Here is a 12907-nt window from a genome sequence, read left to right on the forward strand (position 1 = left end):
GTTTTATTATAGAGCTACATAGAAATAATGTTTGGGTTTTAAATAAAACTGTGTTTTATTTTGACTTTTTTCTATCTTATATCTTTAAGTATTAACCTCCTAAATATGTCTTTTACAAGTAAAATATATCTGTGCCTCTCCAACTCTTTTCTCTAATGTATAAAGCAAGTTAAATTAAAGGAGCTAATTAGAAAAGACTTTTCAAGGAACAGTCACCCTTACCTTACAATGCCAAGGTCAGGATTGCTAACAAGTGTGCAGGTCAATGTTTTTCAAGTGTCTAATAATGTAAGATTGTTTGGACTTGCAGGCTCACTCCTCTCTTGCAGCTTTTTATTGATGTCTGGACATACTGCCTCACTTCTTTACCCTCTGAGCTTCTGCCAAGTGTTGTTGTGTTGAATAAATGTTCGTTTGCTAAAAGGTCCAGTGTTATAGAGATATTTTAATTTATCTTCTCTTCCTTTAATGGATGGAATGGCACCTTTAACTCCTTTCTGTATGTGAGGAAGCTATAGACCAGGTGCCGTATTTGGCAAAAGAATGCATACAATAACTGTAACGTAACACTTGCATGCCCCTTCCATTGCAAAGCTCTGAGCTATTTTTAGTGTTTGGTAATATATTCTAACTCATCAAGTATGATGTCAACACATTTTAATATACTTTATCACTTTGGCTATATTTATTCAGCTCAGTTTTATTATGGGAAATAGGAACAACTGCTGTGATATAATATAGTACAGGAAAGAGTTTTGTGCTTACGACTCTGGCTCCAGAATAGGAAGCAGGTTTCTAATAATTTTTCTTCTGCTGTTTCACATGTAGAGCTGGTGCATCTTTCCTCTGGTGCCTCATCTTTTGTGCCTTGTTTCAGAGGGGGGAAGAAGCTGGTGTACCAAGGGTGGGTGGGAGGGAAGTATATAAGGGGGTGCTGTGGCAGAGAGAATTAATCCAGTGGTTGGAACTTGCACTGTTCCTCCCATTTTGCACTGAGCAGGGAAGCAGTATTTCCATGGATGCCCAGATATGGTAAAGTTAGTTGCATGTGGATCTTGCTCAGCTTAGTGCTTCTGGATCGGCCACTCATTAAAGGGACATGGGTGAGGTTTTTAGGTTATATTTTTCTTAATTAAAAAATAATTATTAAATAATTCTTTGAAAAAGATAATGTGTTGGTTTAGTAATTATTACAGTTTTAGTGACAATCCTGTGAGCTTGGTTCTATATGATAATGTACAATGTTTTGATTTGAAACACCTTTAGATATTAGTTAAAAACCTTATTCCTAAAAATAAGAAAGATCCCTTTTTGTTTTAGCAACGACCCACCCACCCCCAGAGATTAAGTTTTTAACTACCAGCAATCATTATGAATTTTGAAGTCTGCTAAAATGGGAGTTGTGTTTGTAGTACCTGCCAGGTCTGACCCTCTGGTGTGCTGTAACTGTACAGGTGCTTTTCCCCGTCCTCTTCTCCGGTGATTTCGGTTGCGTTAGGGTGGGAAGAGTCTCGCTCTTCACCAGCTGCTTTGTTTCTACTTGCTGCCTTCTGTTTCATGTATAAGTGGATGTTAATCTGGCACAGAGTTATAGAAAACTTTTCATCTTAGATTAAGAAAACTTTGTGGGTTTTTTCTGGTTTTTTTCTGTCTGTATTCTGTCATGTTGATTTCCTCATGCAGCCGCACAGATTGTCTGCAGTTTCCACCTCTTTTGTTCTGGGGGAAGTTAGTTCTGTGTATTCTCTTGTTATTTGAAAAGATGTCTTATTATTCCCTTGGTTTTTACTTATTTTCATATACTAACCCTGTTGTATAACACGATTTATTTACTGATGTGCTCCTTTTGTCCCATGTCCTGGTACTTCATTGTTGCATGCATGTTATCTATATACGTGGTGAAATTACTTGTGTTCCCTGTGCTTTTCTCCATGGATGGGAGGTGTCTGTGAACTGGGAATGCTGTATTGACCCCTTTTCATATAATGTCTCTGCCTGGAACTTGAGAGTCAGAGGAAACCTCTGTTAACCTGCAGGTGGGCAGCAGAGCTGTCAAAGCAAGGCTCTGAATAGGCAACCAAGAAAGATTTCATTTTGCATAACCTCACCTGTATGTTGGTGACAGTTCCTTGTTGACAGACCTGCTGGGTTAGCCCACACCAGAAATGGTCTGCTCTTTTTAATGGATCTATCAGAACTAAACAGCAATTGTTATTTAAGAAATATTTTTAAAAATGTATTTCCGTCATGTATAATATTTAGACTTTGAGTCAGGGGTGATTCTGTGTGGGACAAAGATGCACTGGTGTAATTAAATCCCCTTAATTTTGAAAATATGTGGTCTCTACTAGAAGTCTAGAGCTGGGGAAAAAAAACCCAAAACCAAAAAATCCAACAACAAAAAAAAACCAAACCAAAATCAAAAAAACCCATCAAAAACAACTGTGTGCCTTCACTAAACTGCATGTAATAAAGTGCTGAATTATATATGAACAGATATTTCACGAAGGTAATTTTTTTGTGAGAACAACATAACACTGTTTCTCTTAATACAATTTAAACTGAAAGTTCTTTCTAGAAACTGATGTATTAATTTATATTGCTTTGATTCTTTAATGTTTCACACCACTCTTCTTTTGAACAGTACGGTATGTGCAAGACTTGTTATTATGTAATTTGTCCAAAATATTGAAACACAGTTTTATTCCTAACAGCAGTTTCTTTGACCTGCTACAGTATCTGCATTGTTCTAGTTTTCTTTTCTTATTTGTTTGCTGATTGAATCAGCTTTTGCACAGTTCCAGCTGGCAAGAGCACAGCATTAACCCAGGTTCAAGCTGTGCATGAGGCGATTGCATCCCTTATTAGAGCTAGGCTGGGTTAATGATTCCAGGGATGTGGAATCCATTTTAGCCCAGGCTTGCAAAGAAATAAGCACCCAGCAGGTTTTTAACTGTTTCTTGAACCAAGTTGTTTTCTCTTGACATTTAGCAGTAGTTTGGTGTACAGGAGAAATTATGAACAAAGCATTTATTGATTGTAGTTGCTTTTCCTTATCTCTTGCAGAAAACCAAGCACGAGTCAAAGAATCCAACGATTTGTCTGACACCCTTAGCCCAAGCAAGGAAAAAAGCAGCGACGACACTACAGGTAAGAGTTTACCTGAGATTTCTGTAACCTCTAATTAGTTTGAATTAAATGTAGGTAATTATGAGCATTTTCTTAAAAGAATGGAGTATATTATACAGAGTTAGAGACAAGCTTAGAGCAGTGTTGTCTATTTTGCGGCTTCATAATTTGACTCTTGTAAATTGAGAAGGACATAAAATCTTCTCTCCACGTAAAGAATGTGTATATGAGAACTGTCTGCAGTCTGCCTGCTCTCTGAAAGGTGTGGGGTTTCTTTTTAGATGCTCAAATGGATGACCAAGATCTAAATGAACCTATTGTCAAAGTAGCTCTTCTAAAAGGTAAACGAATTTACTTTTTCAATTTCAGATGCTTAATCTGTATATGTAATCTTTTTTTCATCAAATAATTAAAAAAAATAGTTAAAATAGAATTCTGGAATTCAAATATGTTAATCGTAGTATAGAAGAGTTAAACTTAAATGTTAGTAATGACTCCTTTGAGTGATATAAAAACACACTTTTGAGTGTTGCTATAGAAATCATCTGTGTATAAATGTAATCTCTGTACTCACCAATGCTGTTCTAGGAATTTACATGTTACAACTTTGACTTGAGAATTAGAGTCAGTACACCTTTAAGATTATAGCTGGGGAGAGGAGGGATTGTTCCACCACTGACATTTTTCAAGCATTGTCAAATTTTACTTGCATAGCTTCCATCACTGTCAGAAATGCTTCTGTTAGTTTGCAGCTGATGGGTTAATCAAAACAAGATTTTAGATTTTCTTTTTTAACACAATCAGGATTGGAAGTTTGTATTGTAACTGTATTTGGAATGATGGCTGGGGCTTAGCTTTGAGCTTCGTTTCTATAAATGTAAAATTTTTATTGGTTTTTATGCATTGAAGGCATATACTTAATTAGCAAGCTGATATTTACATATTCATTACTGAAGATTTCTGTGGCATAATAATTAGTTATTACATTTAGCCTATTGAAAATCATTTTATGCTTCTTTAACAATTAGACACTTGATAAGATCTGTAAAATTATGCTCCTATTGAGATCACAAGTAAAAGAATGTCACAGTTCTTTGTGACTCAGGAAAAAAGGAAACCATAATGGAACGTAGGAGACCTGTAGAAGAGCTTTTCTCTGCAATTGTTTACGCTCCCTAATTTTACGACAGAAAGGCTTCCAAAAATTGCACAAATTACTTTTGCTGTTTGGCAACATGTATAAAATGGAGTTTGATGTTTCCCAGTGGACATCAGTTCAGCAGAGCAGCTTAGAAGGGAGGGTTTGAGATACCGGGCATGTGCCATTTGAGGTTTGCTGTAATATCTGCAACTAATAACAAGTATGACTTTCTCTGCTAGAAGGTAGACTTTGATAATGTTGTTTGTAGTGATTATAATAGTCTTATTTTTGGTTATAAAACTGAGGTTGGCAGCAACTTTTCTCTTCCTCTTGAGGCTATTTATGGGCCTTCCTATTTTGCTCTCACGAAACCATTAAAAAATAGCTGTGCAATGAATCATTTGCCCTTTTAATTTTTATGAAGAGCCTATAAACCCTCAGTTTTGTTTGAGTTTTTTTCAGAGACTTCATGTGCCTGACTTTGTCCTAAAAAGGATCTGATTTGCCTCTGAAAGGTTTTCAAGTGGACTTGTTATGCAGCCATATAATTAAGGAAGAGTGAGAACATTTTTTGATCTGGCGGCTCTTTGGAATGCAGAAACAGCCGCTGGAAAAGGCAGAGGTTTTATTGAAATTTACAAAAGAAATTAATGGAACAGGAAAATTATGACACTTCTGGTTGCTGTAGATTCCTCCAAGCATTTTCCATCAAAATTTTTTGAGTGCATTCAGGATTTGATTTAAATTTCTACAGGTCAGAATCTGGCAAAGAGGGGAAGGGGGGAAATCTCAGGGTTGGAATTGTTGTGTCTGGCTTCACCAGTGTACCCTGAAAATTGTCTTCTGAATAACCTGAGAAATCCTGCAAAATTCTGAAGGTGAACTTCCAGAAGTGAGGCTTGAAGAAATCCCAGGCTGCTCATAAACTGGCTACCACAGGCCAGGCACATACAGATAAAGGATCAGTTAAGACCACAGCCTGTGTGGGCTTCTGTATTATCTCTGTTATTAAAAAAAAAAATTAAATTATAATCGTTTAAGAAAAGGTTTTTAAACAATTTAAAAATTACCCTTAGAGTCAATGTTAAGGGAAGCCTCACTGTATTTGTGTGGGAGACAAAGTGATGTTAATTGAGAACATTTCTTAAAGTGTGGCAAACAAACTGATCACAGATTAAAATTTTCCATGAGGTGGAAAAAATGAATGAGGAAGAAAAAATGTGTGATCTTTTCTTTTTTATTTAATTCTTTCTGGCACCTTGTAATTAATGGTAACTCCTTAGGCTTCTCTGGGGACAGTTAGCTGTGATGTGAGTTTGCTTCTAAAGGGAACTCATTCTAAGCATAATGATATTTAGTAGATTCATTGTTTGTAAATAGGGCAATCCTACTTAGTGAAGAAGTACTTTTCAAAACTAGAATTAGCACCAAAATTATATTTGCTTTGAACTACAAGACACCTAATTTTCAGATTGGGTAAGACAAAAAAGCAAATATTTTTTTGTACTTATATTTCTTGGCTTTTGATTTACAAGCATGTCAGGCACATGGAAATTCCCCTTTTGTGTTGATGTAGGAAAGAGTTTTTCTCTCATCTCTTTTGAAGCAGTACTGTCTTTTCTCATGTGTGCTTTCATTGACTAGAAAATGCTGCCACCATAAAAGTTCATTTAGGGTGTCTGTTGTTGGATTTGGGACACTGCCTCTTTATCAGGCATGATTTGAGCATAATTTGTCGACCTCCTCATCCATTTCTTCTGAAAAGTCTCATTAAAGAGGGTTGAAAGTCTAATTGCTCTAAATATTTATCCATGAGAAGCTAAGAACAAAACATGTTCAGTAAAGAGAAACTTGGGTTTAGAGCTAATAAACCATAAAACAAAGTATTTGGATGAAATATGTAGTCCTCTCTGTTCTTTCTGCTCTCATAATTTTGTTCTGAAAAAGTCTAAAAGCACATGTGTGTCCTCAGCTCTGCTCAAACCCACCAGTTCATTACTGTGAGAGCAGGAAAAACAGCCCCTTAGAGAGATGCAATGTGAAGACTTTAGCATGATTTGCTAAACAATTTTCTTAATTAAGAGAGCAAGAAAAAAAAAAATCTATAATTGTTTTACTGGTAACATATACAGCTGAATATGAATGTCAAAAGTATAATGATGAGCTAAATTATAGTTTCTTTTATTTTTTTTCCTTATTAATGCAAAGTCCAGACAAACCAAAATAATACTTTTTTCTAAGCCTTTATCTTAAATCCACGTGGTCCATAGTTGCAGATGTTTATTGACAGATAACTGTGTAACCCTTTTTTCCCCACCCTCTCTCATGATACACAGCTGGAATTCTTTCACCAGTTTTCCTCCTTTACCTTTCTCACCAAACAAGCTTTATATCAAGTTTCAGCCCTCTACCCACAGAGTTTATTAGTGCTGTTTGTCCCTGCTGAAAGATCAGTTTGTGCACAGATACTGCTTAAGGAAAATCTAGTAAATGAGAGTTTGCTGGATGCTGTTGCTGGCTTTGCAGATGCCTGCAGGCTGGAGTGTTCCTGCATCTAGTTTCTAGATGTGTGCCCATTAGAGGACACTGCTCTTGGTAACAAATACTGTTTTCCTCTTTGAAATTCCTCCAAAACTTCAGCTGTAAAAGTATTTTATTTTCTGTGACTGCAAGTCTTCTCGTATAAGCCCAAGAGGCATTGGATATGTGTTTTAGCTAATGCAAAACTTATGGGGAAGAGCAAATGTTTTTATTTGGAGTTTAAATCATGTGCATAGATTTATGATCTTATTAAAGACATACCTAGTATTTTAAGATGCAGTTTAAAAAAAATTAAGTGCAATATTTATCTTACTATTCACTAAGGCCACTAAGTGAAATAAGGAGGTTGGAATTTTCTTATTTTTCTTAATTTTATTTTAGGAAATTTCCCTAAATTTTTCCTTTCCTTGTTGGCCCCCAGAGGGAGAGGGAGAGGCTGAGCCTGGCAGTGTGGTGGGTGGGTGGCAGTAGTGAATCATGGAATAGCAGCTCTTGCCTGAGCCTGTGCACTGAGACAGGCTCAGGGCAGCTTCCTTTAAAGAGACAAGTTGTAAACACAGCCAAGGATTGTCTTAAGCTTTTGTTGTTCCTTGTTTTTGTCAATACAGAAGTCTTTGCCAATTTATACAGTTTTTTTTTTAAACTCTCTAATTCTTCCTTGTTAATTTTTGTTTTACATTGCATGTTATGTGTAATGAATGCTTTAAGGTTTGCATATGTTTTACTACTTTTAAAAGTATATTAATATTTTCGCTAATATTTGCTTAATCTAATTTTGAGTTTACTTCAACTAACTTTTCAAGATTTGAGTAAAAAGTTGCCAATCAGCACATGGCAGTGCAAATGAAGCTGTTGTACAAACTTATGATTCAAAGAAAATGTTCTTTTGTCAGATGAATTGCAGGGTGCACAATCAGAGACTGAGGCTAAGCAAGAAATTCAGCAACTGCACAAGGAGCTGATTGAAGCCCAAGAGCTAGCTAGGACAAGTAAACAAAAATGCTTTGAACTTCAAGGTGAGACCCAGATCAACTTGGTTCTGTAGGGTATTCATGAAAATTGTATATATCAGGTAGTTCAAGATAAACCAACATGTTTTCATAGTATTGAATACATCCTTGAACTCAGTAGATTTCATCCTTATTTCAATTAGATAATGGATGTAACTGAATGTCTTCTGTGGTAGCTCTTTGTTAGATCATACCATCAGCTATGTAGCTCTCTTGTTTTTAAGAGGAAATAGTATAGTTCAGTTTAATTGCATATTGTTCAGTGTCCATTAGGGATTATATTTACAATCTTTTTTTTTCCTTCCTCTCACACCAGTTTGCATTTAGCACACATGGAGTTTTCAGATCAGGCAACAGATTATATCAATTTCAAATTAATTGTAATACTACCACAATAATGGAATGATGTCTTAGTATTAACTTTTATTAAACTACTTACACAGTTTTACTACCTTTGATAACATTTTGAAGTAATATGTTTGCTTAATCTTTTCACTGAAGGAGAGATTGTGACTAAAATTAATTACACAGGTGAAATTCATGTTACTAACAAAAACTCTTGGGCACATTTTCACTTTTATTTGTAGCTCTCTTGGAAGAAGAGAGAAAAGCATATCGAGTGCAAGTTGAAGAATCCAACAAGCAAATAAATGCTCTGCAAGGTAGGAATTTTTTCCCCCACTCTTTAGGGAAGCTATATATAGTTTTGACTGTTTCTGTGGCATCATAGTCACTAAGAAAGGAAAATGTTTAGTTGAGTGTATGTTTTAAATCTGATTTCTTTCACCATGTCTTTGAATGTTGTTGTGGAATGTTTCCTTTAAATTCCTATGGTTGTAATAGTAGCTTAAAAACTGCAACAGGTGTAATCTGTAATAGGTACCTCTTCTTCATCTCCCTTTAGTCTTTCACAGTTCTAGATGATCCAGGGATTCTTACTGTGGCTGCCTTTAGAGCACTCAGAAGCTTTAGGTGTTTTGTGCTCGTCAGTCTCTTCACTTATTTTAGGATCCTCTTAAAGGAATTTTTCATCCAGATCCACATCCAGCATCAGAGCATGCAGTAAAGTTGCTGCAACAGAGACCCTGTCCATGCCTTTTTGAAAATTGATATAATCAATTGTGCTCTTTTCAGCCCAAAATGGATACAGCAGGATGTAACCCATAATTTACACAACTTCTGAGTCAGGTGTTCTGTGTCACATTAACTTCTCATCCATGCATGTGAGTGAGCTCGTTGGTGAGAGTCTGTCAGTCTGTCCAGCCTTAAGGTCAAAAAAGGCTCTGTTATGTTGTCATTTCCTTAGAGCAAGTGTTAGTTTGAAGAGCTACTCAGGCACTTAGGGTTAGGGTTACACCTAGGGTTAGGGTTTTGAAAAGCACAAAGCCCAGAGCTCCAGGCACACTGCAGCTGCAAAAGGCATCCCAATGGGAACACAAAACTGCCACAACATGCCTTAGACCACCGCTCTTTCCTTGCAAAAGGCCTTAGTCCTAGGCTGCATTCACTGCCTAGGGTTAGGGTTTTTCTTTCTTCTGACTCCCTGTATTACATGGCCCACATACTTGCCTCTTTAAGGCATTTGACAGGATAAATATATTTTTTCAATTGCATTAGGCTTCTTTAGCCCTGTTAAATATCAATGTGTTGAGAGAGGGAGGTAAGGTTTTTAAGTTTTTTGTAAATAGAGTTTGAAAAAATATTGACATGAGTGTCTGCTTTCCAGCTCAGTTGCGAAGGTTACAAGAAGAAATTGAGAATCTTCGCAAGGAGAAGGAGAAGGAAATTTCAACCACTCGAAATGAACTAGTCAGTGCTCAAAATGAGATTCTGTCACTTCAAAAAGTAGCAGAAAAAGCAGCCTCAGAACGAGACACAGATATTTCTGCCTTGCAAGCTGAGCTGCAGACGGTGCGAGCAGAGCTTGACCGCTGGAGGAGCGATGCCTCGGACTATGAAAAAGAAATTGTCAATCTGCAATCCCGGTTTCAGCTCAAGTGCCAGCAGTGTGAGGAGCAGCAGAGGGAGGAGGCCTCTCGCCTGAAAGGTACTTGCTTGAAAGGATGTCCCAGAGCATGGCTACCAGAGCGTCCTGCTGCTCCCTGTGGTGGATGCCAGTTACTCAGATCACTGTTTCTCTGTCCCTCTGTAGTCATTTACTCTGTGTGTGTGTGTGTGTACACACACCTGTATGTATTCATCTGTGTGCACCAAGGCTTGTGGTGCTCACAAAAAAAGACATTTTGCATGCTTCATTAAACAGTTATCATCAATTATGCCTAAAGTAACTTATGCCTAAATTACTCTTTGACATGAGTAGACCAAGTGTAATTCCACTTAGAAAAGATGGAAAACTTTGACAGTTTGAGGGATTCATACTGCCAAAAAATTTCCAAGAGGACTTGTGTAACTTCTCTATAGGTTAAGACTGTTAAGGGGGAGCTCCTGACTTTTTAATTCTACCAAAGTGTCACTAAAAGTTACTGCTTTAAACATTCTATTCCTTGAAACAGAGGCATGGTATTAGTGATTCTCTTGCTATTTTCAAGCCTTGGAAATTATTTTCTTCAAGTATACTTTTGTACCACTGTTTCTAAAATATTAGAGTTGACCCATAAAAAGACTGTTTTCTACTTCTTTGTGCCTTAGAAAAAGCTTTAATGAAAAAAGTAACTTGTCAGGCACTGGGTCATAAACCTTATAACAGTAGAAGATAATGTTTTACAGGTGCTCATGAGAGAATTCATGTGACATGATTACAAACAAATACATTTGAGATTTACCAGCTTTTCCTCCATTTATCAGCTGGTCTTCCTTGAAGCAGTCATGAAATAATTTTACTTAATTGAATTAACTTATTCATTGCAGATGAACTTGAAAAATTGAAGGCAGAGTGGATTGCTCTGGAAGCTGAATGTGTTAAACTGAGGAAGGAAAATACTTCACTTACATCTGAACTTCAGCGACAAGAGAAGGAGCTTTCTAGGTAAGGGCACAAGGTTTGTCTGGGGGGTACCACAGCAGCTGAAGAGTTTTGCTGATGGTGGTTTTTCCTCCCAAAAGAAATACTAAATGTTAATTATACACAGCAAGCTGTGGAGATATATTTAAAAGCAAAACCATGGCCAACCTTTTGTGTCAGCACGCTCTAGGGAGGCAATAATGGTCTGTATTTCTATGATTGCTCTAAGCTGATATTTACACATCAAAACCAATGTGTTAAACTTTCAAGGGTGAAAAGTGCCAGTTTGTGTAAATTTAAAATGCATAAGAATCAATTGGGTTTTGTTTTTCAGCTCTCAGAAACAGAGTTTAGCACTAACCAGCGATATAAGTGTTCTTGAAATGTCTCGGAAGGAACTTGAAAATCAGATGGGATCGTTGAGAGAAAAACATCAACGGGATGCAGCCAGTCTGAAAACTCAACTCAGTGAAGCTGAAAGTCAAGCAAAAGATTTTCAGAAAGAGGTAGCATGAAATATTTCCATTTTGCAAGAATGTAATGCTCAATGACTGACCTGTTTAAGCTAAAAGAAAAGGGACTTTTAATTCTTTGCTTTTTCTAGTAAATAATTTTTTTCAAATGTTTATTGCAAGCAGTTTAAATGGTAGCTATGAAAATATAAACTGGGAGTCAAATCTAAAAGGGAAGACTTCAGGTTAATACATGTGTTCTTTGAGAACTTCCTAAACTTTACTTCCATGCATTACTATAGTGAATTCACTTTTAAGATGTTCAGACAGGTAAAATATTATTCAGAGTCTTCACGAACATCATGGTCCAGAGTTTCTTTAGCTGTTATGAGTCAAAGTTAATTTTCACAGTCTAATCTTCCCAGTTAGATTTGAACTCTTCTATTTGGCAATGGGACTACATATTCTTTACAAAGATCTTTTATCTTAATGGATTTCTAAGTGCATAAGGAAGAGTCAGCATTCTGAGCATGTATTTAATCTGCCTGGCCTCTAAAGATTATGTCTGGACAAGGCCATAGTCTCCAGCAATTGCTTACTTCCTCTTGTGAACATTTTGAATGTTTCTCCAGTCACTGCTCTTAGTTTCTTTTGCAGTCCTTTTGTTTGCTCCATGATTAATTCATCCATGTCACATTCCTTACAATTCTCAGAATCTGAAAATCCCAGTTGTCTTAATCTCTGTTTTGTAATCAGATCAGTATTTGTAAAGATGCCTCATCTTCTAAATTTGTGGTGAATGCCAGTACTGAAGGTCATTGGTTCTGTCCTTACTAAACCCAGTCAGGAGGACTGCTAGAATAGGAAAAATGGAATGTGGGTTTGAAAAAGGAAAAGCTACCCATTCTCTAGGAACATGTCCCATTCACCCAGTACTGTTTGCACTTGACCCACACTGAGGATTGTGGCATAATGTTTTTTTAATGCCTGCCTTGCTCTTATGTTTGAATTTGCTATGTGGAAGAGGGTTTGATTTACTTCATGCAGAGTGTTGAATTTTGCACCTATTAGAGGGGTGTAAACTGCAGCCTAGATGTAAGACCACTATTCAAATGTGAAGGACTCCTTGTTCCCCTATTTCTTGTTTCCTCTGTGTAGCTTTTACAGTCCTTTCCAATATGATAATGAATAACTGCTATGAGAGATTAATTAAAGCTTTGCATTTACTTTGTATTTCCTTGGGTTTGGTAGTCCTAGCTCTGCCATGCTGGGCAAAAAATTTTGATTTAGAAGAAAAGGAAATCTAAATTCTACCCTGCTTTTATGAAAAGAGGGTGCACTGATGCAAGGCGAGTTAGTCTAGGCAGATGACAGCAAAGGGAGCTGTGTGCTAAGCAGATGTCAGCATGTGCTGGGTATCCAGGGGTCCACACATTGTTTTCTCTTTGTCTTTAGTATGAAAGAACACAGACTGTGCTCTCAGAGCTGAAGGCCAAGTATGAGGTGGCTGAGCAACAAAACCAGTCACTCACGGAGGAGCTCAAACAATGTAAAGAAAACCTGAAGCTGCTACAAGAAAAAGGAAACAATGTAAGTCTGTACCAAATGTGTGGGGAGGTCAGGTTATGACACTGGCAATTTTGTTGATTGAAGGAATATGGAAGAGTCAAAT

General features: G+C 36.9%; 1 protein-coding gene across 25 annotated transcripts in view; it reads left to right on the plus strand.

Annotated features, from left to right (window-relative positions):
* The window catches only part of SLMAP (sarcolemma associated protein), a 90726-nt gene that overhangs the window by 54881 nt on the left and 22938 nt on the right, over positions 1-12907 (plus strand). For 17 of the 25 annotated variants that reach the window (XM_036391066.2, XM_036391065.1, XM_036391064.1 and 14 more), the window contains 8 exons: positions 3067-3150; positions 3411-3470; positions 7705-7827; positions 8409-8483; positions 9548-9868; positions 10690-10807; positions 11118-11289; positions 12691-12825. In XM_036391066.2, the coding sequence (XP_036246959.1) occupies positions 3067-3150; positions 3411-3470; positions 7705-7827; positions 8409-8483; positions 9548-9868; positions 10690-10807; positions 11118-11289; positions 12691-12825 (1088 nt within the window). The remainder of the gene's footprint in view (positions 1-3066; positions 3151-3410; positions 3471-7704; positions 7828-8408; positions 8484-9547; positions 9869-10689; positions 10808-11117; positions 11290-12690; positions 12826-12907) is intronic. The other 8 variants (XM_036391080.1, XM_036391079.1, XM_036391086.1 and 5 more) reach the window with 2 other exon arrangements.

Source organism: Molothrus ater, chromosome 11 (assembly GCF_012460135.2).
Source record: "Molothrus ater isolate BHLD 08-10-18 breed brown headed cowbird chromosome 11, BPBGC_Mater_1.1, whole genome shotgun sequence".
In the NCBI taxonomy this organism is placed as follows: domain Eukaryota; kingdom Metazoa; phylum Chordata; class Aves; order Passeriformes; family Icteridae; genus Molothrus; species Molothrus ater.